At 43.7% G+C, this 26828-nt stretch overlaps 1 protein-coding gene across 1 annotated transcript in view; it reads left to right on the top strand.

Annotated features, from left to right (window-relative positions):
- Positions 1-421: 421 nt before the first annotated feature.
- The window catches only part of LOC309808899 (forkhead-associated domain-containing protein 1-like), a gene marked incomplete at both ends in the record, with an annotated part of 81702 nt that continues 55295 nt past the window's right edge, over positions 422-26828 (top strand). The window contains 2 exons of the mRNA XM_082629470.1: positions 422-514; positions 19781-19987. Of these exons, the coding sequence (XP_082485596.1) occupies positions 422-514; positions 19781-19987 (300 nt within the window). The remainder of the gene's footprint in view (positions 515-19780; positions 19988-26828) is intronic.

Here is a 26828-nt window from a genome sequence, read left to right on the forward strand (position 1 = left end):
AGAGCTAGTAAGTGGTGGGTTAGTAACACTGAGTACTTGATTCTGTCAGATAACTAACCCCAAACTAAGCTTAATGGGAGGTGGAGAGCGGTTATCAGTGGAATTCGGATTTGTTTGTTTTTTTTTTTTTTTTTTTGCTATTGCTTGTTTGTGCTCTGAATTACATAAAGGATGTCCTCTTGTGATCAGAAGCAAGCTCATCTATGCCGGCTATCACTGTTAAAAGGACAGTCTTAAAAATGTGTGGAATTATCATTGTGATCATTGTTAAATCCAGCTATCCACTCCTACCTCTGCTGACTTCTCCTGTGGACATTATGGTGTATTCCATTCATTCTAAATATGACATTGAATAATTAGAGGACTGTATTTTTCTAACAAAATTGTTTTCTGAAAACCTTTTATAGGGAAAGCAGAGAATATGAAAGCCTATCTAAAGAGTGCAGAAGGCTATTTTGTCCTGAATAAAAGCACTACGATTGGAAGGCATGAAAATTCAGACCTTGTTTTAGAGGTAAGACCTCTTCCTAGCCAGTCCCCGACCCTCCCTACCCCTCACACCACCAAAAGTCCTTACTGTTCTGTGGACTCCAGTCTCTTGTAAAGCACAGCCTCTGGCTAACAGTCCCAGCCTTCCTCGGTGTGCCACCAATAACCATTCCCCACATGTGCTGGGTCTCCCTGGCACATGTGGTAAGAATGAGCACAGTGCAAAGTGCGATGGGCCCTGTGTCCTTTGCTGACTGTGTGTGCAGTGTCCCACCCTGATGGCGCGGTTTGGAAGGTGGGCGTAGAGCTGATGCTTGACCTTCACCTGCTCCGCGTCTGGCAGCCACGGCCACCTGAAGTGCCCAGCTTGAGCAATGGCCTCTCGCCCTTTCCAGAGCTTCTGGAGACTACGGGCCCCTCAGAGCCCTCCCCCGCCCCCGTACCTCCAAGTAGTAAATCAGGGTAAGCCCTGGGCATGGCCTCAGTGCTCTCTCACTTCATTTCATTCCATTCTCTGAATTAGCTGTGGCTTGGTCCACAGTCCCAGCTCATTGACAGCCAAGGAAGTTGGAAGAAATTGTAAGTAAGGAATTATAAAAACAGTGGCTTTGAGCCTTTTAACATTTTGAAAGGGATTAAAATATTGAAGCAGAAAGAGAAATGCAATGGAATCCCTTTAGGACTGTGAAAGGCAGACCACTGTCAGACTTCACTCAACAGAGTTTTTTAAACTTTATTTTGAAATAATTATAGATGCACAAATGGTAGAGAGAATGGCACGAAGCATGTGTGGAGTCCTGTGCCATTTTACCACGTGTGGATTTGGGTGTGGCCCTCAGGATATAGGAGTATTCCATCATCAGAGGTGTCCCTTGTGATGCTCCTTTTATAGTCACAATTCCTCCTCCCACCATCGTCCCCACGCTCCGAAAAGCACTAATCTGTTCTCCGTCTCTATAATTTTCATCATTTATCTATGACCTTTGCGATTGTTTTTTTTTTTTTTTTTTTTTAGTCATTGTAATGCCCTTGACATCCATTTAGGTTATTAGCTTGTTCTTTTATTGCTGAGTAATAGTCCACGGTATGGACGTATCACCTATGTTTAACCATTCACTTTTTGAAGGACATTTTGTTTCCATTTGGGGCTATTACAAATAAATGTACTATAAACATTTGTATACAGGTTTTTGTGTGAACATAAGTTTTTATTTCTCTGTGATAAATGCTCAGGAGTATGATTGCATGGATTAACATATGTGTTTATATAGATTCGGTTTGTAAAGAAACTGCCAGACTTATCCAGCATGGCTGTACCATTTTTCATTTCCACCAGCAATGTATGAGACACATCCTCACCAGCAATTAGCATAAACACTGTTTTTCATTTTAGCTGTTTTAGTAAGTGTGTAGTGGTATCTCATCATAGTCTTAACTTGCATTTCCCAAATCGATAGTGATGTTAAATGTCTTTTCATGTACGTGTTTGCCTTCTGCATATCCTCTTCAGTGAAATATCTCTTCATATCTTTTAAGTGTCTCTAATCGAATTGTTAATTTTTTTACCATTGAGTTTTGAGAATTCTTTATGTATTTTAGATATGAGTCCCTTGTCAGATAGATGGTTTGCAAATATTTTCTCCCATCCGTAGCTTGTCTTTTCATTCTCTTAGCAGAGTATTTCACAGAGCAAAAGCTTTAACTTTTGATGAAGTCCAGGTAGTTATTTTTTCTTTTATAGATCATGCTTTTAGTGTCATGTCTAAGAACATGCCACCAGGTCCCTGACCCTGAGGATTTTCTCTTATGTTTTCTTCTAAGTGTTTTATAGTTTTATGTTTAAATCTATGAACCATTTTGGGTTCACTGTCGTTTATGATGTGAGATTTAGGTCAAAGTTCATTTTTCTTGCATGTGGATATTTAGTTGTTCCAGAACCATTTGTTGAAAAGACTGTCCTTTCTCCATTGAATTGCTTTTGCAAGTTTGTCAAAAATAATCTGGCCATACTTTCTATGGGGGCTACTTCTTAGTTCCCTATTATGTTTCATGGATCTATTTGTCATAATGGATCTACCATTATGAGATAGCCTTGATTACTGTCGCTATGTAAGTCTTAAATCAGGTAGAGTGATTCCTCCCACTTTTCTTTAAAAAAATTTTTTAACCTATTCTAGTTCCTTTGCCTTTCCATTTACATTTTAGTGTAAGCCTGTCTGTATATACAAAATATCATGCTGTAATTTTGATTGGAATTGTGTTTAATCCTATATAACAATGTGAGAATAATTGATATACTCCTACATTGTCTTCCAATTCATGAACATGGTATATTTCTCCATTTATTCAGTGTCTCTCATGAGTGTTTTGTAGTTTTCAGCATACGAGTCCTGAACATGTTTTGTTAGATTTACACTTAAGTATATCTCTCTCTTTTTTTTTTTGAGTGATTGTAAATGGTATTATATTTTTAATTTTGGTGTCCACATGTTCATTGACAGTATATAGATATACAGTTGATTTTTGTATGCTTCTTGGTATCTTGGAACCTTAACTGTACTTTCTTATATAAGGGCTTTTGTAGATTTCTTGGGATTTTATACATAAACAATCATGTCATCTGCAAATAAGAACAATTTTATTTCTCCTTTCAGAAAAGGAGATGTGAATGCCTTGAATCTTCTTTTCCTTGCTTTATTTCCCTGGTTAAGACTTCCAGGACTCTGCTGAACAAGAGCAGTGTATAAATCCTTATATTCACTTGTTCCTGACCTTAGGGGAAAAAAGTCAGTCTTTAACCGTTAAGTACGAGGTTAGCTGTAGGGTATTTATACATGTTCTTACCAAGTGAGAAATTTCCCCCTTTATTCCTAGTTTTCTGAGAATGTTTATTGTAAACGCAACAGATTTAAAGATAACTCCATGAACGTCCCCGTGAGATTCTCCTCCATGATATGGTCTCCCTTCAAGGACACAGAACATCTGTTCAGTGTGCAAAGTGGGAGGAAAAAGAAGAAGAAGAAGAACTGTAGTCTCTTCTTTATCCTAACAAGGCATAGATTTGGGGTAGTTTTATTTCCTGTCTGGCTAAAGTAGAGACAGAGATCTCTGTTTTGAACTGGACTATGATATTAGAAAACTGTAGTAATTTTTAAAAGCACAGGCTTTGGAGATAGACAGAGCTGGGTTTGAATCTCATTAGGCTACTTTGTGGCTGAGTGACTTCAACCAAATTACTTAATCACTCTGAGCTCCTTTTCCCTGTCTGTAAACCTCTTACCTCACAGGTTTATTCTGAGGATTAAGTGAGAAATGCATATAAAGAGCCTGGCATGTGGTGGTCAGTGAATGACACAATGATCATTATTATGGTCTCCTAAAACAGAGACTGAGAAGAATCCTCAGAGGTGCACAGGGTTGAGATGAGGATCCACTGACATTAATAAGCCATTTGGAAAAGGGAACTAATGAGGACAGTTATTAACTAGACAGAAATTGAGTTGCATTCATTGTATATAAATAATTGACTGCTTACTGCTCCTCGGACTTAGCTTAAGAAATACGTCACTAGGCTTCCCTGGTGGCGAAGTGGTTGAGAGTCCGCCTGCCGATGCAAGGGACACGGGTTCGTGCCCGGTCCGGGAATATCCCACATGCCGCGGAGCGGCTGGGCCCGTGAGCCATGGCCGCTGAGCCAGCGTGTCCGGAGCCTGAGCTCTGCAACGGGAGAGGCCACAACAGTGAGAGGCCCGCGTACCGCAAAAAAAAAAAAAAAAAAAAAAATTCAGGGATTTATATTACTAAAAAGTCATCATTGCATTTACCCAGAGGTTACATCTAGCAAATAAAAAAGATTGTTTATTTGCTTGGATCAATCCTAAAGAATAGGCAGTCATGCTTCTAAAGATTTCTACTCATCAGCAAGGCTGACATGTTGTTTTGACTATTGGTATCATAGTATTTCGACATCATTTACTCTTTCCGATAATGGAAGGTAGTTACATGCTTCTTGTTTTTAAAAATTGGGAGAAAGGAAAATATAAGGAAGAAAATAAAGGTCACTTGTAATCATTTGGCTCAAGGAAATATCAATATTGATATTTGCAGGGTTTTACCCTCCAGACTTTTTTCTATATCCTGTAAGGAGTTTGGTTCCCTAAGGCAATAGGAAGCCTGTTTATAGCCAGGCTAGTGAGAACTGTTTCTAGTCAACAGTGATAACTGTTGCTATCACTCATTCATTGCACAGTATTTACCCAGAGCCTCAGCACCGAGCCAAGTCTAGGGGTACAGTGATGTCAGAACTGGACATGGTCCCTGCCATCAGGAAGCTGCCAGGAGAGAGAGAAATAAGTCAAATGATCCCACAAAGGTGTGACTAATTCCATTCCAACATTGGGGCTGTAAAGGAAAGGAATATGGAAGACAAGGAGGACTTAACTAGACAATAGGAGAAGGGAATGGCATGTGCAAGGGCCCTGGGGTGGAAGAGCATATTGTGAACCCAAGGGACTGAGAGAAAACCAGGGCGTCCAGAAGTCAGAGTGGGAAGGAGGAGGGCTAAGGGACAAGTCGGCCTCCTTCATGTCACCATAAGGGTTTTGATCTTTATCTGAAAAGCAGTGGGAAGAAGGCTTGAAGGATTGTAAACAAGGGGGAGACCTGCCAGTGAACATCCCAGCTGCTGTGTGCAGGCGAGCCATCAGGAGCTCTATTCACAATCTCCCCTCTCCCATTTTACATGGCTCAAAAGCCTCAGCCTTGCTCATTTCACAGCTAAACCTTGCAAGTTATAATTTATATGATTTGATGTGCCTTGTAAACTGTAATCTTTAGAGTTGGATGTGGCTGTTATTTAAACTCTGCTGAGAAAGGGACTCAGTTCTTCCAGAATGAAGAAACACCAAAGCCAGTGGTTGTTGGATTTTCCGCATGTTTAAGAGTGGTTGTTCAACATGAACTCCTAGGCATTCTGACCCAGTGGGTTTGGGGTAAGGCCCAGGAATCTTCACATTTATATGCTCCCCAGGTTCAGGTGGGGGGAATGGAGTCCCCTGGAGTTGGCTCCAGGACCACACTTTGAGAACCCCACCATCAGTGCTCCCTCCCTCTCCGTTCTTGATCAGCAGAACTCCTGCTTGTGTGTGTGTGTGTGTGTGTGTGTGTGTGTGTGTGTGTATTCTTTCAATAAACTTTGTTTTGAGGAAAAGAGAAGCGAAGGGTAAACAATGAAGGGCTGACTGACCCTACCCCTCCCCAGGGACTCCCCCAGTCCCACCCTGGGGAAGTCCTAGGATCCCTAGAAGACTGAGCTCTAGGACAGCCCAAGTCAGCGCAGGGCTGCAGCTACGAGGGTGGAGATGGAAGAGAAAAAGAAAGAACAGATATGACAGGGGGATGAAATGCTGGTGTCCACCCCTCACCCTCGGTGATCAGTGTCCTGCCAGCCATCTCCTTTCTCATGGGTGGAGCCATCTCTCCAGCCTGTGTCAGCCCTTCTAGCGTGGGATCTGAGGGTCATGAAGCCAGACTGATCTCATACACACACCCCAGATCCCATCCAGCCGGACGACTCTCGTCCCTTTTCCTGGCCCCTGCCAGTTCTGGGCTCCCTCTCAGAAAAGAACCAGAGCCTACACCATAATCTTGTTTATTATTATTAAACAAGGCTGCTGGGATTCTCCTATTATTTGCATCATTTCACGGACGTGCAGGTATGTCTGCTCTGTCAAATGCCACATACAGCTGTAACTCTGATGGGCATAGCCAAATTGTCCACCAGAGGTTTCCGGATGTGGTGTCCTGCCAGCAGTGGACGCCCGTCTCCCACTCCCTCCCCAGCCTAGGGTGCTGACCCCCCATTGGATCTTCACTGATCTACGGGGTGAAGTATGGTACCTGTGTAATTCACATTTCTGTTATTCTAAGCAAACACCTGCATTTTGGGACATAAGGTGACAGGTGGACTCTCTGTGGGGAAATCCACGGAATGAAACAGGCCTGGGAGGGTGCACTTGCTGGCTCCCCATCTGCATCACGCTTGTCCTCCTGCCTGGGTCGTGCTCCCATCCTCCCCCCTCACCCCCACCTCACCCCTGGCTTCTCCCCAAGTGCTCCTTGCTCTGGGGGTTCACCTGTTTGGTCTCACCAGTCCTCAGGGAATGTTTTGTCCCCTGTTTGGGAACTGGCGGCTGATTTCATTGGTCAGTACCCACCACAGCAATTGATGGGACTAGTTTCTCACCAGCAGATGGAGGGCTTCCAAGAGGAAACGTTCAGAGGAAAGGGCTAGATCGTGATCTCATTTTTCTTTTTTTTTTTTATTGTGGTAAGATATGCATAACATAAAATTTACCATCTTAACCACTTTTATTAAGTGTGCAGTTCAGTGGCATTAAATATATTCACACTGTTGTGCAGCCATCACCCCCATCCATCTCCAAAACTCTTTGAATCTTGCAGAACTGAAACTGTACCCATGAAACAACAACTCCCCTTATCCCCCAATCCCAGCCCCCAGCAACCACCGTTCTGCTTTCTGTCTCTATGACCTTGGCTACTCTGGGTATCTCATATAAGTAGAATCATAACAGTATTTGTCTTTTCATGACTGGCTTCTTTCACTGAGTATAATATCCTTTCACTGAGTATAATGTCCATGTTCATCCAGGCTGTAGCATGTGTCCGAATTTCCTTCCTTTTTTAAGGCTGAATAATATTCCATTGTGTGGATTCACCACATTTTGTTTATTCATTCATCTACTGATGGACACTTGGGTTGTTTCCACCTTTTGGCTGTTGCAAACAATGCTATGAACATGGGTGTATAAATATCTCTTCAAGGCCCTGCTTTCAGTTCTTTGGGATATATACCCAAAAGTAGACTTGCTGGATCATATGATAATTTTATTTTTAATTGTTTGAGGAACTGCCATGCTGTTTTCCATAGTGGCTGCACCAAGTTACATTCTCACAACAGGGCACAAGGGTTCCACTTTCCCTGCGTCCTCACCAACACTTGTTATTTCCCTTTTTTTTTTAATAGTAGCCATTCTGATGGATGTGATATGAAAGAAAGATCATAATCTTTTGAATAGCATACATAATACAAACAGCTACAGCATACATTTCTGGACTACTTACTGTATCTCACATGGCTTTATACATCATCTATGTATGTTCTGTATATATATTTATAGAATTATATCCACAAAACAAATCCTGTGCGGGTGAGAACTACTATTATCATTATTATCCTCATTTGATGACATGGACATGGGACTCAGAAAGGTTAAGGAACTGGCCCAAATCACACAGCTAGACGGGGGAGGTGGGGCTGAGTTTCAGACTGAGCTGACTCAAGCTTCTAAAAACAGAAGCTTCACTTTTTGAGTGTAAATTTAGCTTTGGGAACATCTAATATCTAAATTGGAAATTCTCAGTTAACTGAGATAACAAGATAATTGACTAAGCTAGGGAAATTCCACTCTGTGGAATGGAGAATGGGGGTTGTCAGTGAAATGTGAGATGAATGTTCTTGTGATCCTCATTCATGCAACAGACTGAGGTGTTGCCATCTAGGCGGGGATTTGGGTAAAGAGGAAACGTTGACCTGGTGCTTTCCCAGGAAGAGGAGCATTGGGGCTGTTAAATGGGGGCCCAGCAAGAAACACCACTTATCTCTCCAATACAGCCAGAGTAAGTCCTCTGCTTATAAGGACTGGTGGAGTTCAATTAGTCCCACCTGGATAACCCAGGATAGTCTCCCACTTTTTAAAAAATTTTTAAAAAGTTTTTGGCTGGGTTTGGTCTTCGTTGCTGAGCACAGGCTTTCTCTAGTTGCAGCGAGCGAGGGTTACTCTTTGTTGCGGTGCACGGGCTTCTCATTGCAGTGGCTTCTCTTGTTGTGGAGCACGGGCTCTAGGCACGCGGATTCAGTAGTTGTGGCTCGTGGGCTCTGGAGCGCAGGCTCGGTAGTTGTGGCACACGGGCTTTGTTGCTCCGTGGCATGTGGGATCTTCCCGGACCAGGGCTCGAACCCGTGTCTCTTGCATTGGCAGGCGGATTCTTAACCACTGCAACACCAGGGAAGTCCTTAGTCTCCCTCTTTTAAGAGCACTGATTAGTAACCTTGACATCATCACAGTCCCTTTGGCCACGTCATGGAGCATATTCCCAGGTTCTGGGGATCAGGGCATGGGCATCTTTGGGAGACCATTCTGCCCAGCACATTAATACTACCACTTGACTGGACCGTTGCTTTGGGACTGGTCTGAGAGCTTTCTGGAAGAATCAGTAGGATCAATGCCACAGGCCACAGAGAAAGATGGCTGGATGAGCTGGCAGGTGATAATCCCGTTACCAAGAGGGCAGGAAGCAGGACTGGTTGAGTGAGCACCTGAACATCCCGGAAGCGGCCAGGCAGTTTGGGGCCTGGAGATGAACCAGGGGTTGGAAATACACACCTGCGAATCGAGGGGGTGGCACAGTGGCCCCAGCCCATGGACAGAGTGCGGAGGAAACGGACATCTGAGGGGAGAGGAGCCCGGCGTGGAGACCTGGAAGCAGTCAGAGAGGTGAGGGAGCCAGAGAGCTGCTGCCAGGCTGAGGGTATTCATCACAGAGACAGCTTGCTTTGTGCCAGGTACTGTTCTTTTCACTCTCGAGTGTATTAACTCATTTCATCCTTAGGAGGTTAGTGTTGTTTGCCCCACATTACAGATGAGGGCGTTGAGGCACAGATAGGCTGATTATCCTGCCTGAGGTCACAGAGGGAGGCTGGGGCACTGGGCACCACGCTCGGGCAGTCTGATTTCAGGACCAGCCTCTCCTGAGGCCTTGCCGGTCCACAGGGCTCTCCCGGGGAGACCGGGGAGGAAGGATCCAGCTGACGGGGAAGCAGAGAAGCTTCTTCTTTCCTTCCAATCCCAGACCCGTCGTCTCACCAGCGCCTGGCCGTTTCCTCATATCCTTATTCTTTTGAAAACCCCATTTTTTTTTTTTTTACTATTTCTGCACTACATCCCTTTCTGGAGGCAGTGGGGGGATGGGGCTGGGGGATGGGATAGCCTAGAACCAAAAGGTTAAAAGAAATAGATAAAACACACACACACACACACACACACAAACACACACACACAAGTTAATTTCAAAAATGTTATCCCACTCCTTTGAACATGTCACCAAGCAGTACCTTTTGTCAATCCTACGAAGCCCAGCTTATCAAACTCATTTTTGCTGCTCAGGGAGCAACCAAAGAGAAGCAAAGAACCGTGCCCCAGGCTGCACAGCTGGAAGGTAGCAGAGGTGAGACTTGAACTCAAGGCTTTCTAACTCCAGAGCCCATCCTCTTGCTCATAATAGAGAACATTTCCCATTTGCCCTATGTTCTCTTCTAAGTGCTTTAGTATGTATTATATCATTTATACGTCACCAGTAGCTTATAAGACTGTCCTTTTGTTACCTTACAGATGAGGAAGCTGAGGTATCACTTGCCCAAGGTCACCCTGCTAGGAAGTAGGAGAGCTGGACTCGAGCCCAGTCTAATAACCACCACGTTGCCCTGCTCCCCCAACCCCTGAACCACCAGGCCACGTGCCTCTCTCTGACAACTGTGTCACATGTCACAGGGAGGCCGAGAGCCCGAGGAGGCCCCCGAGGGCAATGGCAGTGGGTTGAGGACCCAGCGGGAGAGGAACCTCTTGAAGCCATTTGACAATAAAGGAAAGGAAGGGGGAAGGGGCGGCATTTCCAGGCCGAGGGGGTGGTGAGCACGTTCACAGGTTAGACGGAAGTTACACTGTCAAGGTGAGGATGCAGAAGAGGAGATGGTTGAGGAGAGGGACCAGACCAGGGTGGGATGAAGGCAGGACCACCCGGAGGCCCTTGGCAGCTAGGAGAAGCCTTGAGGTTCCCATCTAGGAGCTTCTCCATGCCTGGGAAGTCCAGGTCCTGGCAGGGAGCTGAAGGCACATTCACAGGGGTGTGGAGTGATGGAGGGGAGTTTCCTGAAGGGACTCCATAGGGAGTGGGCAGGGCTCAGAGAAACCACAAAGGATAGTGCAGGGCCCAGAGCTAGTATGAGTGAGGACTGTTCCCACCCCCAGAGCTGAGGGGTGAGGGGCAGGGGCATTTCCTGGGACCCGGAGACCCCGAGGGCTGGGTAGAGTCCTCTGAGGGAAGCTGTGTGGCCCCAGAGAATGGAAGCCAGGGGAGTAAGTACCCCAAGCTCTCTCCTCCCTGCTCTGATCTCTAACCCCCCCATTGGCCAAACCCAACCAGAAACCAGACACAAGGAGCCCATCAGCCCATGGATGTAGCCGCACAGGTGGGCCTGCTGGGCAGAGGGCGCCGTGTAAAGGGATGGAGGAGGGTCTGGAGAAGCAGACGGAGGATGCAGGCAGGTGCAGGAGGTGAAGACCTAGGAGGCTGTTGTCAAAGTAGAATGAAAAGCCTGAGAGCAGGGACCTGCTGTCTGGGGTGCCCAAAGGGCACTGGGCCAGCCTCAGGACAGAAGTGTGAGGGTGGCAGGAGGGTTTGGGGGCCAGGATGGACTTGAAGGAGCTGGTGAGCTTGAGCAGGGCCCAGGCTGGGTGAGCATAGGGCATTACCCATAGGGAGCAAACAGGGAGCAAAGGCTACGTGACTCAAGGAGAGGACGAGACAGAGGATAAGGAAGGCCGGGAGTGGGAGGTTATGGTCTGAGATGGGGCTTCCCAGTGCCAGGTGATGCAAGGTTGAAACCTAGCTCCAAAGGACGGTTCCAGGTACACGTCGAACCTCAGCGACAATGTCAGTGAACCTCAGGGCAATGTCATAACTAAGTCAGCTTCCCGAGGAGGCTTCCTTAAAGCACAGGGGTCGTCAGAGCAGATGGTCATTGTTAATAGAAGTTTAAACGTCTCAATATTTTATGGACTCACTATATACTTTTTAAAGACATTTTCAATGCAGGAGCCTTAAAAAATGCACTTGTTTTCTATATTAGGTCCTGCCTGTCTCCTCTCTCATTATTAAATCACTCTCTACTCTGAAAATCACAGGGTACAAATCAAAGGTACAAGTTTTGGAATTAGACTTGGGTTCAAACCCTGACATTGCCCTGGGCCAGCATCCTGATGTTGAGTGAGTCCCTTCATCTTAGCCATTTTTTAAATCGTGGTAAAATACCTATAAAGTTTACCGTCTTAACCACTTTTAAGTGTACAGATCAGTAGTTGTAAGTTATTCACATTGTTGTGCAACCAGCCTCAGAATTTTTCATCTTGCAAAACTGAAACTGTACCCATTAAACAACAATTCCCCGTTTCCCCTTCCCCAGCTCCTGGCAACCCCCGTTCTATTTTGTTTCTATGAGCTTGACTACTTTATGTACCTCACACAGTGGAATCATACAAAATTTGCTTTTTTGTGACACTTACTTCACATAATGTCCTCACGGTTCATCCATGTTGTAGCATGTGTCAGAATTTCCTTCCTCCTACACTGAATAATATTCCACTGTATGGATGGACCACATTTTGCTTATCCAATCATCGGTCAGTGGGCACTTGGGTGGCTTCCACCTTTTGGCAATTGTGAATAATGCTACTATAAACATGAGTGTACAAATAACTCTTTAAGTTCCTGCTTTCAATTCTTTGGGGTATATACCCGGAAGTGGACTTGCTGGATCATATGATAATTTTATTCTAAATTGTTTGAGAAGCCGCTCTACTGTTTTCCATATCAGCTGCACCATTTTACATTCTCAGCGGTGCATAAGTGTTCCCCTACTCTACATCCTTGCCAACACTTGTTATTTTCTGTTGCTGTTTGTTTGTTTTTGATAGTAGCCATCCTAATGGGTATGAGGTGGTATCTCACTGTGGTTTTGATTTGAATTTCCCTAATGACTAGTAATGTTGAGCATCTTTTTATATGCTTGTTGGACATTTATATATCTTCTTTGGAGAAATGTCTATTCCAGTTCTTTGCCCATATTTGATCAGGTTATTTGGGGGTTCTTTTTTGTTGTTGTTGTTGAGTTATAGTTCTCTATATATTCTTCATATTAACCCTTTTTCAGATTTGTGTTTTGCAACTATTTTCTCCCATTCTCTAGATGGCCTTTCACCCTGTTTATTGTGTCCTTTGATTCACTGAAGTTTTAATTTTTGATATAGTTGAATTTATCTATTTTTACTTTTGCTGCCTATGCTTTTGGTATCATATCCAAAAATGCATTGCCAAATCCAATGTCATAAAGCTTTCCTCCTGTGCTTTCCTCTAAAAGTTTTATAGTTTTAGACTCTGTTTAAGTCTTTGATCCACTTTGAGTTAATTTTTATACATGGTGTAAGGTAAGAGTTCAATTTAATTCTTTTGCAGTCTTTCCCAGCATCATTTGTTGAAAATACTGTTCTTTCCCCATTGAATAATCTTGGCACCCTTGTCAAAAATCATTGGACCATATATGCAAAGTTTCATTTCTGTGCTCTCTATTCTATTCTATTGGCCTATGTGCCTGACCTTATGTCAGTATCACACTGTTTTGATTACTGTACCTTTGTATGCAGTAAGTTTTGAAATCAGGAAGTGTGAGACCTCCAACTTTGCTTTTCTTTCTCAAGAGTATTTTGGCTATTTGGGGTCCACTGAGATTCCATATGAATTTTAGGATGGATTTTTCTATTTCTGCCAAAACTGCTGTTGGGATTTTGAATCTGTAGATCCTGCTGTGTAGTAATGACATCTTAACAATATTAAGTCTTCCAACCCACGAATACAGGGTGTCTTTCCATTTATTTGTGTCTTTAATTTCTTTCAGCAGCACTTTGTAGTTTTCAGTGTACACATCTTTTACCACCTTGGTTAAATTTATCCCAAAATATGTTATTCATTTTGATGCTATTGTAAATGAAATTATTTTCTTAACTTCCTTTTCAGATTGTTCATTGTGAGCATATAGAAACACAGCTGATGTTTGTGTGTTGATTTTGTGTCCTATGATTTTGCTAGTGAATGTTATTTTTTAGTTCTAAGAGGGTTGTGGTTTTTCATGGACTCTTTAGGATTTTGTACATGTAAGATCATGTTGCCTGTGAACAGAGATAATTTTACTTCTTCCTTTCGAATTTGGATGCCTTTATTTCTTTTTCTTGCCTAATTGCTCTGGCTAGGACTTCCAGCACTTTGTTGAATAGAAGTGGCAAAAGCAGGTATCCTTATCTTATTCTTGAAATTAGAGGAAAAGCTTTCAGTCTTTCACCTTTGAGTATGATGCTACCTGTGGGCCTTTCATATTTGACCTTTATTATGTTGAGGTAATTTCCCACTATTCCCTATTTGTTGAGTGCTTTTATCATGAAAGAGTGTTGCATTTTGTCAAATGCTTTTTGTACATCAATCGAGATGATCATTTTTTTCCTTCTTTCTGTTAATGTGATGTATTACATGGATAAATTTTCATATGTTGAACCATCAAGTCTGCATTCCAAGAGTAAATCCCACTTGGTCATAGTGTATGATCCTTTTAATGTGCTGTTGAATTTGGTTTCCTCCTCTTTTGTTGAGGATTGTGGTATCAGTGTTCATAAGAGATATTGGTCTGTAGTTTTCTTGTAGTGTCTTTGTCTGGGTTTGGTATCAAGGTAATGCTGTCCTCTCACTTCGCCTTTTGAGTCTCAGCTTCTTCATCTCTAAGATGGAGATAATAATAGAGTCCCTGTTTAGGGCTGTCATGCAGATTAAATGATAAAAATGCACACAAAATGCTTCAGCAGGGCCCAGTTCACAGGAAGCCCTCAAAATATGTTAGAGGATGATAAGGATAATAATAAAAATAATAATAAATAAATAACAGTTCATCTCATAGTTGGACAGCTCAGTAGGCTGGGGCTTATAGAGTCAGTCTGTATTAGCAGCAGGGCGTCTGTCCAGTAGCAGCATTTAGCAATTTTCCAAGTAAAGGGAGCGAGTGATATTATAGGGCCAAACTAGGAAGCTGTCTCCTGGCCTAACATGTGGTAGAGGCTCACCCGAATTTGTGGAGTCATTTAAAACTTCCTGCTTGCTTTGATTTCTTAATAATGGCTTGACAGTTTTTGAGGAACTGAAAGCAGTGAAGCCTGGCAAGAGACAAACAAAATGTAACACAGAATTTCTCTCATTCATGGGTTATCAAAGGTTCAAAGGACAGAAAGATCAATGGCAATGATGATGAAGATGATGTGGGTGACATTTTCCAAAGAACTAATGTGTTTTCATTTTTTTAAATACTTTATTTTTTGAACAGTTTTAGGTTTACAGGAAATTGAGCAGAGAATACAGAGAGTTCCCATATATCCACCCCTCCAATACACACAGTTTCCCCTATTATTAACATCATGCATTAGTGCGGTACATTTGTTACAACTGATGAACCAATATTGATATGCTATTATTAACTAAGTCCATAGTTTACATTAGGGTTCACTCTTTGCGTTGTACGTTCTTTCCTTTTGACAAATGTATAGTGACAAGTATCCACCATTACAGTATCATAAAAAATATTTTCACTGCCCTGAAATCCCCTGTGCCCCTCCTCTTCATTCTGAGCCCCAGAGCCCCTGTGCCCCTGGCAAGCACTGATCTTTTACTCTCCTTATAGTTTTACTTTTTCCAGAATTTCATACAGTTGGAATCATACGGTATGTAACCTTTTCAGACTAGTTCTTTCACTAAGCAATATGCATTTAAGATTCCTCCATGTCTTTTTTGTTATTTGATAACTCATTTATTTTTATCACTAGTATTTCATTGTATGGATGTACCACAATTTGTCTATCCATTTACCTTTTAAAGGACATCTTGGTTGCTTCCAGTTTTTGGCAGTTATGAAGAAAGATGCTGTAAGCATGTATCCAAAATCAATGAGTCTTCATGGATATAGAGAACAGACTGTGGTTGCCAAGGGGGAGGGGGTTGAGGGAGAGATGGAGTGGGGGGTTGAGGTTAGCAGATGTGAGCTGTTACATCCAGGATGGAGAAACAACAAGGTCCTACTGTAGAGCACAGGGAACTATATTCAATATACTGTGATAAACCATAATGGAAAAGAATATTTTAAAAAGAATGTATATATATGTATAACTGAATCACTTTGCTGTACAGCAGAAATTAATACAACATTGTAAATCGACTACATTTCAATAAAATAAATAAATAAACAATATAAATGAGTCTTAAAAATCAACAATAAGAAACCAAACAACCCAACTTAAAAATGGGCAAAAGAGCTCAACAGACACCTCACCAAAGAAAATCTACAGATGTCAAATAAGCATATGAAAAGATGTTAAACATCATACATCATTAAGGAATTTCAAATAAACATGAAATATCTCTTCATTTATTTAGACTACTTTGATTTCTTTCATCAACATTTTGTAGTTTTCTTCATATACCTCTTCATATAGCTAAGTATTTTGTTAGATTTATTCCTAAGTACTTCATTTTTTTTTTTTTGGTGCTAATGTAAATGGTGTTGTGTTTTTAATTTCATATTCCACTTGTTCATTGTTGGTATATAGGAAAGCAATTGACTTTTGTATATTAATCATGTATTCTGCAACCTGGGTACAATTGCTCATTAGTTCCAGGAGGGCTTTCTGTCGGTTCTTTGGGATTTTCTGCATAGACAATCATGCCATCTGCAAAATGGGCAAAAGATCTGAACAAACACCTCACCAAAGAAGATTTCTTTTTCCTTCCCAATCTATCTTTTATTCTCTTTTCTTGCCTTGTTGCATTAGCTAGGACATACAGTACAATGTTGAAAATGAGTGGTGAAAGGGGACATCTTCACCTTATTCCTGATCTTAATTGGAAAGTTTCTAGTTTCTCACCATTAAATATGACGTTAGCTTTAGGGTTTTTATAGATGTACTTTATCAGGTTGAGGAAGTTCCCCTCCATCCCTAATTTGCCAAGAGTTGTTGTGGTGGTTCGGTGGTTTGTTAGTTTATCATGGATGGTGTTTAATTTTGTCAAATGCTCTTTTTGCATCTACTGTTATGATAATGCGATTTCTCTTCTCTACGCTGTTGATGTGATGGATTACATTAATTGATTTCCAAATGTTGAACCAGCCTTGCATACCTGGAATAAATCCCACTTGACTGTGGTGTAGAAGTCTTTTTATACATCACTGGATTCAATTTGCTAATATTTTGTTGAGGATTTTGCATCTATGTTCATGGGAGGTATTGGTCTGCAATTTTCCTGTTTTGCAATATCTTTATCTGGTTTTGCTATTAGAATAAGCTTGGCCTCACAGAATGAGCTGGGAAGTGTTCTCTCTTCTTCTATTTTCTGGAAGAGATTATTTAGAACTGATATCATTCTTTCCTTAATGTTTGATAGAATTGACCAGTGAACCCATCCAGGCCTGGTGCTTTCCATTTTGGAAGGTTATTCATTATTGATTCAAATTTTTTACTAGATATGAGTCTATTCAGAGTATTTATTTCTCCATGTGTGACTTTCAGTAGATTGTGTCTTTCAAGGAAATGGTCCACTTCATTAAGTTATAAAATCTGTGGGCATAGAATTATTCATAATATTCCTTTATTATCCCTTCAGTGTCCATGAGATCAGTAGTGATGCCATCGCTTTCATTTCTGATTTGAGTAATTTGTATCTTCTCTCTTTTTTTCTTGGTTATCCTGCTAGAGGTTTGTCAATTTTATTGATCTTTACAAAAAAAAAAAAAAAAAAACCAAACAGTTCTTTATTTTGCTGACTTTTCTCTATTGTTTTCCTGCTTTTTATTTCATTCATTGCTTCTTGTCTTGTGCTTGTGGTAAGCTTATATTGCTCTTCTTTCTCTAGTTTCATAAGGTGGAAGCTTAGATCTTTTCAAATGTATGCCTTCAATGCCATAAACTTCCCTCCAAGCACTGCTTTCACTGTATCTTGCAAATTTTCATAGGTTGTATTTTCATTTTCATTTAGCTCAAGATAAATTTTTATTTCCCATGAGACTCCCTCCTTGACCCATCTGTTATTTAGAGGTGTGTTGTTTAATCTCCAAATATTTGGGGATTTTCCAGCTGTCTTTCTGGTATTGGTTTCTAGCCTAATTCCATTGTGTTCTGAAAACGTACTTTGCATAATTTCTATTCTTTTACATTTGTTGAGGTATATTTCGTGGCCTGGAATGTGGTCTGCTTGGTGAATGTTCCATGGGAGCTTGAGAAGGATGTGTGTTTTGTTGCTGTGGGATGAAGCTGTGTGGTTGCCAGTTAGATCCAGATGATGGTAGTGCTGTTCAGTTCAACTTCATTCTTCCTAATTTTCTGCCTGGTGGGTCTGCCCGTCACTGACAGAGGGCTGTTGAGGTCTCCAGCTACCATGATGGATTCATCTGCTTCTCCTTGCAGTCCTATCAGTTTTTGCCTTCCATAATTTGATGCTCTATTGTTGGGTACATACAATGAAGGACTGTTATGTCTGCTTGGAGAATCGACCCCTTTATCACTATGTATCGCCTCTCTTTATCCCTGATAACTTTCCTTCCTCTGAAGTTGGCTCTGCCTGAAATTAATAGAGCTACTCCTGCTTTCTTCTTGTGTTTCAGTATTTTAAGTGCCAAAGTGTTTGGTAGGAATTTGAAAAGTGGGTAAAGGCACAGTCATTTGAATCAGGCAAACCTGGGAACAAGCCAAGCGAGTCAAAGTGGCTGACTGTGGGCACACTTAATCGTTCTATGCCTCAGTTTCCTCATCTAAGAAATGAGTAACTATCGGACCTACTGTACAGCACAGGGAACTATATTCAATATCTTGCAGTAACCTGTGATAGAAAAGAACCTGAAAAAGAATAGATATTATATATATGTATAACTGAATCACTTTGCTGTACACCTGAAACTAACACAACATTGTAAATCAACTAGACTTCAATAAAAAATTAATTTTTGTTTTAAATGAGGAAGTATCCCTTTGAATTATTGTGAAGATGAAACGGGATAATGCAGTAAAGCACTTAGCAAATTTCCTGGCATTTGTGTAATTACACATAATGTGTCATTAATATATTCTACTAATATATGCAGTTATATTATTATCTATTCATATACTATAAGCTATTATTAATAAAAGCTATTGGTTATAATTATATTGTGGGACATTAGTATAGATTTCTAAGTCCAAGTACCCTCTATGAAAGTTGGATGAGGCACTCTGAGAAGAGTGACTTAGAAAATAGTTGCAAAGTCTCAGGCTGGAGTGGATGGCTCATAGGCAGTGTCCTGAGGAGACAGAAGACTTCGCGCGTGCCCTGCAGCCCATAGTCCAGGGCGCTGGGGCCAGGGGGGGATGTGATATTTCCTCCTTGGTGCCGAGTTTTGCTCATTCTTCTTATTAAAGTGGTTACACAGGAGGTTTCTGACGCCACTGACAAATCACTGTCTGGGGTCTCTCTCTTTTGAGGGAAATGTGGTCACACCAGGGCCCCTATTGAAAAATAGATCATCTTTGGTTAGATAAATTCTGATTAGCTTTTAAGAAGCAACAGTAATAATTAAGCACATGGGAAAAACCTTCATTGTACACCAAGGCTTTTAAAAGGTAGTTATAAAACTATGTTTTGTGGTGTGAGCTCAATTGTGTTTAAACTTTTTAAAAAGATTGTAAGCATAGAGAAAAGACTGGAAGGATGTGAACCACCGTGTTCTCGGTGCCTGCCTCTGGGGGACGGGAGTCTAAGTGATTTTAATGTCTTCTTTGTGTTTTTCTCTAGTTCTCATTTTCTGCATTATTACAAAAAACATGTTATTTTAAAAATGAATAGAACAAACAACAATTATTACAAAACCTCCCCTTCACTTTAACACTTGCAGTAAATGGACAGTTGTCACTTGCCAACTGACCTTTCTGGTTTGTGTTGGGCCATTTCTGCTGTCTTGCCACTCGGGACAACCAAAAGGATACTTGCATGGGATCAGAGAACTATCAAGTGGCCAATTCCTGGCCAATTCCCCCCGAGTTCCCTCTTGCCTCTGTGTTGCCTGACGCCCTACCCCAAAACTGGGCATCTATTCTGGGTCTGCTGTCAGGGTCTGGTGACCCTCCACTCACTAGCTGTGTGGCCTTAGGCAAGTCACTTAACCTCTCTGACCCTCAGCATCCTCCTCTTAAAATGAGGATTGCAGTGACCGTCCAGCCAGATGAAGTGGTTAGCACATTGGGGCCCCCAGTGTCAGTGGCACTAGTTATTCCTTGTTATTCCTGTTATTCCTGGCTCTGACTGTCCCCCTTCTGCATTTCAGTCTGCAGACGTCGACAACCATCACGCACTCATTGAATATAATGAGGCCGAAAGCAGCTTTGTTCTCCACGACTTCAATTCCTGCAACGGCACGTTCGTCAATGAGTGCCACATTCAGAACGTGGCTGTGAAGCTCCTACCCGGAGACATCCTGAGGTTTGGGTCCAGAGGGCTGACCTACGAACTGGTCATCGAAAACCCAGCCTCGGTGAGTCCAGGCCCCTGCGGGGTTGGGGTGGGGTGGGGTGCAGAGGTGCCGTGTTGTGTCCCCTTCCGTGCAGCCTAGGGCTCGGGTACGGCCACAGGTGGAGTTCGTCTGGAGCGCGTCACTCTTCCTTTCGCGAGTCTGCGAAGTTCAGCCCCATCGCGTGGGTGCCCGGGGAGAGCGAGTCCTCGCGCCCTCTTCTGGGCATTTCGTGGAATTACATGCAAGGGTTGCCTAGCGACCAGCCCAGAGTGAGAGCGTTTTCCTGAAAAGTGAAGCTTGGCGAGGGGAGGTGGAAAGCAGGTGTGTGCTTTTGAAGATGCAGAGATGGATGCTTCCTTTTTAGGCAGATCAGTGCTCTGCAACTTTCTAGCTTTGTGACCTCGGCCAGGCTTCTCTGTATGCCTGGGTCTGGGTCTTCTCAGCGGTGCAGGGCGTTGAGAGAGTATCTATGTATAAAAAGTCAAAGTGTCTGGCCAGAGTAGACGCTCAAGGCCTGCCAGCTGTTATCACACCGGATCAGAAATGTTCCCGGGATCAGGACCTAAAGTATGGCCCCAGGTTAAGCGGAACGTAAGCCAAAATTCGCCCACCAAAGCTCAGTCACCAGAAGTATCTGGTTCAGTAGGGAGGCAGGATGGGGGCTGGTTAGCAACACAGTCCTGGGTCAGAACCCCAGCTCTGCCGCTGGCCTACTCGGTGCGCTCTTGCACAAGCCATTGGACCCCTCGGAACCTCGGTTTCCTCATCTACAAAATGGGGCCAACGACAGCAATGACCTTGCAGGCTTATCTCGAGGGCTAAATGAGATGGTTCTAATTGTAAAACTCCCAGAATAATGCCCATTCGTGGTGAGCACACAATTAATACCTGTCGTGTGTGTCCCAGAGAGACGGCGTGTTAACCTCACTCCCCAGCACCAAGAACGCTGCATGGACTGAGACCTCCGAGGCTTAAAGTCCTTTCTGGGACGAGGCTGGGTATAAATAAATAAAGTTTAGAGAATCTAGACAGAATTCTGGGGTGTGGGTCCACTAGGCAGCCTTAAATACTCACTCAGAGAAGATGAGCACCGTCCCTCAGGCTGCAGGGCCCGTGACACCGCATCCACCACGTTTGGCTTTGAAAACCTGGGACAGTTTTCTCCTGCTGCTTCTCAGCCCCCTTTTACTCCTTGGACCAACATTAAAGTGTGCTCACTTGTGGGATGCACTGGGATCCACTGGCCGCCCTGAGGAGGGGCTCCTGACCCAGAAGGTGTTGACCTGATCAGGGGTTCTCAACATGGGTTCTAAGGATCCCCCTCGTCAGAAGCACGTGGGGAGCAGACCCACAGTGCAGATCTGGGCTTCACCCCAGGCCTGAGGACTCATACTTAGGATTCCCAGATGAAATACAGGACACCCAGTGAAATCTGAATTTCAGAGAAGCAACAAATCATTGTTATGTACAGGTGTGGCCCAACTATTGCAAGGAACCACTTATGCTAAAAAAATTATTTGGTGTTTATCTGAAATTCAGATTTAACGGACACCCTATAGTTTATTATATATTGATTTATTCATTTCTTTATTTATGCGAAATCTGGCAACCATACACATCCTCCCTGGGAGTAGGGCCTGGGAATATGCATTCTCACAAGCTCCCTGATGATTCTGATGCACCGCCAATAGGAGGGAAACCAAAATTTAGAATCATTTGTATGGAACACTTACAGAATTTTTTAGGGATCAAAGAAAAGGGGATTTCACACTCCCAAGCCTGAAAATCCAAGTTCATGAAGTTTGATTCAATGTGCCCCAACATGTCTGATTCCAAGAAATTTTCAGGAATGTTCAGTAAAATTACAGGTTCCCAGGCCCCCTCCCTGGGAAATTCTGACTTTGTGGCTTGCCCGTGGGGAGAAGAAGAGGGGGAGCAGCAAACAATATCTGCATTTTTTTCTTCTTTTTTCCTACAAAGATATTTATTGAAATATTATTGATAGGGGCATAAAATTTGAAACCTAAATTTCCATCCAAAGGGGGCATTGTTTAATAAATTATATTGTTTAATATATTCTAAGGAGTTTAATATATTATAAGGAGTTCGTTATATATGGAATACTCTTCTGCCTTTTTAAAACACAGCTTTATTAAGATATAATTGACATGCAATAAACAGCACATGTTTAAAGTCTGTAAGTTGATGGGCTTTGACATATGGGTACACCTGTGAAACCATAGCCACAATCAAGACAGTGAACAGCTCCTTCATCCTCCAAAGTTTCCTCCGGATCACAGCATGTGTTTGTTTGCTTGCTTGCTCTTAACAGCTTCACTGAAGTACAATTTACATAACAGAAACTTCACCCATTTGAAGTGTCCAATTCAATCAATTTGAATATATTGATGGAGTTGTGCAGCCATCACCACAACCTGCTCTCAGAACATTTTCCTCCATTTCTATCACCCCAAACCTCGGAGAAACCTTGGAGGTATTTCATTTTGGGGTTTGTTTTTAACTTTTAATTTTCAAAATTATGGTAAAATACACATAAAATTTACCATCTTAACCATGTTTCAGTGTACAGTTCACAGTGGCATTAAATCTATTCACACTGTTGTGCAGCCATCACCCCCATCCATCTTCAGAACTTTGTTCATCTTCCCAAACTGAAACTCTAAGCCCAACACATCAAACCCCCTGCTTCCTTCCTCCCCTCCCACCATGCTTTCTGTGTCTGTGAATTGGACTATTCTAGGTTCCTCATATAAATGGAACCTTACATTGTTTGTCCTTTTGTGACCATCTTATTTCACTTAGTATGATATCCTCATGGTTCATTCCAGTTGAATATTTCATTGTATGGATTCACCACATTTTGTTTACCTGTTCATCCATCCATGGCCACTTGGGTTGCTTCCACCTTTTGGCCATTTTGAGTAAGTTTGTTATGAACACGGGTGTACAACTATGGAATGGGGACTTTATTTTACAAGGTGCTTCTTATATAATTGTGGGAAAAAGTGATGACGACCTCTAACCTTGAGTAGATAAGACGGAAGAAGATGCTTTGTAAGAAGAGAAACGAGGAGAGCAGCAGGAGGAATCACTGACGTGAACAGCACTGTGCTAAGCAATTCACCTGCTCTCCCTTATTTCACGCTCATAGCAACCTATGAGATGGGTTCTCCCATGATCCCCATTTGACAGACAAGGAATCCGAAACTTAGAGAGGTTAAGTAATTTCCCCAGGGCCACCCAGCTTGTCAGTGCAAATTAAACACTATCCCCACTTGTGGAAAAAGGAGGGGAGAAAACCATTTAGTCTGATGCTAGCTGGAGCAGTAGCCTTGACTGGTTTTCACACCGAGGAAAGCATACTCTCACGGTCACTCGAATATGCACGGATTTTTTCAATTCTTATTCCTACACGCACTTGCACCTTGCTTCATTCCTCGGTTGACTGCAGGCAGCTGCACAAGTGTTCCCCTGGCCTGTGCCCAGGGCACTTTACAGGACTCTCCACAGCCCCATCTTCTCAAAAGCGCTGTCTGCCGGGGCGTCCCCAGCTTGAGAAGCTTCCATCCATGACGCTCATATTCATGGAGGGGTCCTTTGCAGCGTCCGTGTGAGGGCGGCCTGTGGACTGACTGACACCTTCCTACAAATTCCACTTCCTGATGACTCCAACCTGCTGGCTGTTTAAAAGAAGAGAAAGGAAGAGGGGAAAAAGGGAGAGGTATTGAAGAGCATCTCTCATCAAATATTTTGAAGCCCAGTTTTTCTAAAAAATTCGTGGCCATCTTGCTTCCGGCATATTCTTGTTTCCAATTGATTTTGGGGTCCCTGGTGAGGGCGCTGTGTTTCCTCCTTGGATGGAGTTTCCATGGAGGACTGCCCTGATATCATACAGATTAAGTATGATGAGAACTGTTCTTCTCCCGACAAAGAGTTCCCAAATGAAAGCATTTAGTTCAGGTTTTGTGGTGACCCTAACCAATAGAGGAGGGTGTGACAGCATTTTACTGGGGGAGGGGGGTGAGGTGTGGGGCGCTTAGGAATCCAGATGTGTGTGCAGATATCTCAGTGGTTAGAGCACATGCCCTGAGGTCAGGCTGACTCCAGCGCCGTCCCAGCCCTGCTCTTGACCGGCTTTTATACTGGACGTGCACAAATCATCTACCTCTCAGGGCCTCGGTCCCCACTCCTGTAACAATAGTTCCTACCACCTTGAGTGAGTGTGGTATTAAGTGGGCAAAGTGCGTAAATTGCTTAGTCCAGCGTCTGGCACCTAATAAGCATGTGATAACCCTCAGCTTTAGAGTCAAGCAAACCAGCATGGAGCAGCCAAGATGCCTCCTTTGTAAGTGTCCTTTTGCACAGGGAAACCTCCCAAGACCTGCCCCCGCCAGCAGATAATACATTTGCAGATAAATTACCCATAGAATAACATACAAGATGGAAAAATATAAAGAAAAACTCTTGTTTGACAAAGTGCATTGGCAGCCAGGTTGTGCCCAGGACCATCCTTTTTTTTTTTTTTTTGTGGTCACGGGCGTCTCACTGTTGTGGCTTCTCCCGTTGCAGAGCACAGGCTCCGGACGTGCAGGCTCAGCGGCCATGGCTCACAGGCCCAGCCGCTCCGCGGCATGTGGGATCTTCCCGGACCGGGGCCCAAACCCGTGTCCCCTGCATCGGCAGGTGGACTCTCAACCACTGCGCCACCAGGGAAGCCCCCAGGACCATACTGTGTAAATTATACCTCTCTCATCAAAGTATAACCTAGGGCTGCCATATTGCACAACTCCAGGGTCACCATTCACAACGTAGTCCATGTGGATGGCGCCCACTGAAACTGTGCAGGACATAACCCGCAGGGCCATCTGCAATGCCCTGAAGCAACCGTTGATTAATCCCATAGAGTCTTGGCACCAGGCGTGGGAAATTGAAGTCCCAGAGTCAGGTGTGCTGCCGTGTTGTGGGTTTTGTTGGTTGTTGCCTTTACTCGTGCTTTCTGAGCTCTGGGAAAGGAGGTGTGGAAACAAGCTGTGCTAGTCACAGTGGCGCCGTTCTTACAAGGCAGCTGAGTAAGGAAACCCACGTCACCCGTATGTATCAATCATGTCTTTCTCTGTTCTGAAATACGGCAAAACGGATGGAAATGGCCAGAATGAAAAAGGAAGCCAGGCGCCACAAATGACGTGCCGAGTTGTTCCATGAGGGGGTTGACAGCTCCTTGTCGGCAGCCCCCATCCCCATGACTGCCTGTGTCTGGCCTTCCCTGTAGCCTGCTCTTCCCTTTTCCCAGTCCAGCCAGACTCTCCCACGTGGCTCCTGGATACTGTCTTCTGTCCCTGCAATGTCATGACGTCCTGTCTTGCGAGAAGAGCGCCCTCTGTCGGCCAATATTCCTTGCTGCTTTAATGGGGAAGCTCTGCAGAACACAATCGAGAAAGCAAGGGCTTTGGAGTTGGATGGACCCAAGTTGAAATGCCAGCTGCAACTGGCTTTACCTTTCTGAGCTTCAATTTCCAATTTCTGCCAAGGAGCTACTCATTAATCCCAGGTCCCCTTTCCCCCTTCAGTTGTTTTTATAGAGGTCCCTGGGACCACCCCTATCATGGCATAAACTGAGGCTTCAGAGAGTTTCAGTGACTTCCCCAAGGTTAGGCATCAATCATATAGATCCAGAGGCAGGATTAAAAGCCGGCTCTCCTGAGTCCCTTGGAGCCTTTTCCTAATAGCACGAAGCATCGTGGGGCCGTGAGAGCCCAGGCAGGTCCTTCACTGCCCAGCGGTTAATGAAGGTCTTGCAATTCCCAGTCCAACCTGCAATTTCACATGCTGACAGGGGATGATTCATTATGTGGGTAAAAACGAAAGCCACTGATAATAGGAGAAACTGCATTTTCAGTTATCTGGCTTCCTTGCTTGTTTGGCTCCACTAACTTTTTTTTTTGGCTATACCAATGCAGGATCTTAGTTCCTCAACCGGGGATCAAACCTGCACCCCCTGCATTGGAAGCGTGGAGTCTTAACCACTGGACGGCCAGGGAAGTCCCTGGCTCCACTAACTTTTTTTCTTTAATTATTTTATTTATTTTATTTATTTATTTTTGGCTGCGTTGGGTCTTCGTTGATGCGCACGGGCTTTCTCTAGTTGCGGCGAGCGGGGGCTACCCTTCTTTGCAGTGCGCGAGTTTCTCTTTGCGGTGGCTTCTCTTGTTGCGGAGCATCGGCTCTAGGTGCGTGGGCTTCAGTAGTTGTGGCACGCGGGCTCAGTAGTTGTGGCCCATGGGCTTAGTTGCTCCGCGGCATGTGGGATCTTCCTGGACCAGGGCTCGAATCCCTGTCCCCTGCATTGGCAGGCGGATTCTTAACCACTGCGCCCGCAGGGAAGTCCACCCACTAACTCTTTACCAGGGATATTGCTGCCATTCCTGGACAAATTCAGTTGCGCCCTTTCTTCTCCTTTTTTGACGATGGTGATCACACCTGGTGGCTAATGTTTTATGCTCATTTATTATGGACCAGGAAGTGTTCCCAGCATTTCACGTGCACTATCTCACCCACTTCTCACAGACTAAGAAATGGTTGTTGGTATCCCTGTGTCTTACAGACAAGGCACAGAAATGACACACTCGTCAGGGTCCCAGAGACGGAGCAGAGCCGGGAGCCGGACCAGAGTCTGTGTGACGCCGGATCCCAAGGTCTTAACCCGAGGTCGGCACGTTATGGCCCAGGGCCAAGTGCGGGCCATCGCCTGTTTCTGTAAAGTTTCCTGGGAACACAGCCATCCCATTCATTTCAGTATTGCCTGTGTTGTCGGCTACAAGGGCAGAGTAAGCTGGGCAGATCC

Source organism: Mesoplodon mirus, assembly GCF_964341445.2.
Source record: "Mesoplodon mirus genome assembly, chromosome: 7".
In the NCBI taxonomy this organism is placed as follows: Eukaryota; Metazoa; Chordata; class Mammalia; order Artiodactyla; family Ziphiidae; genus Mesoplodon; species Mesoplodon mirus.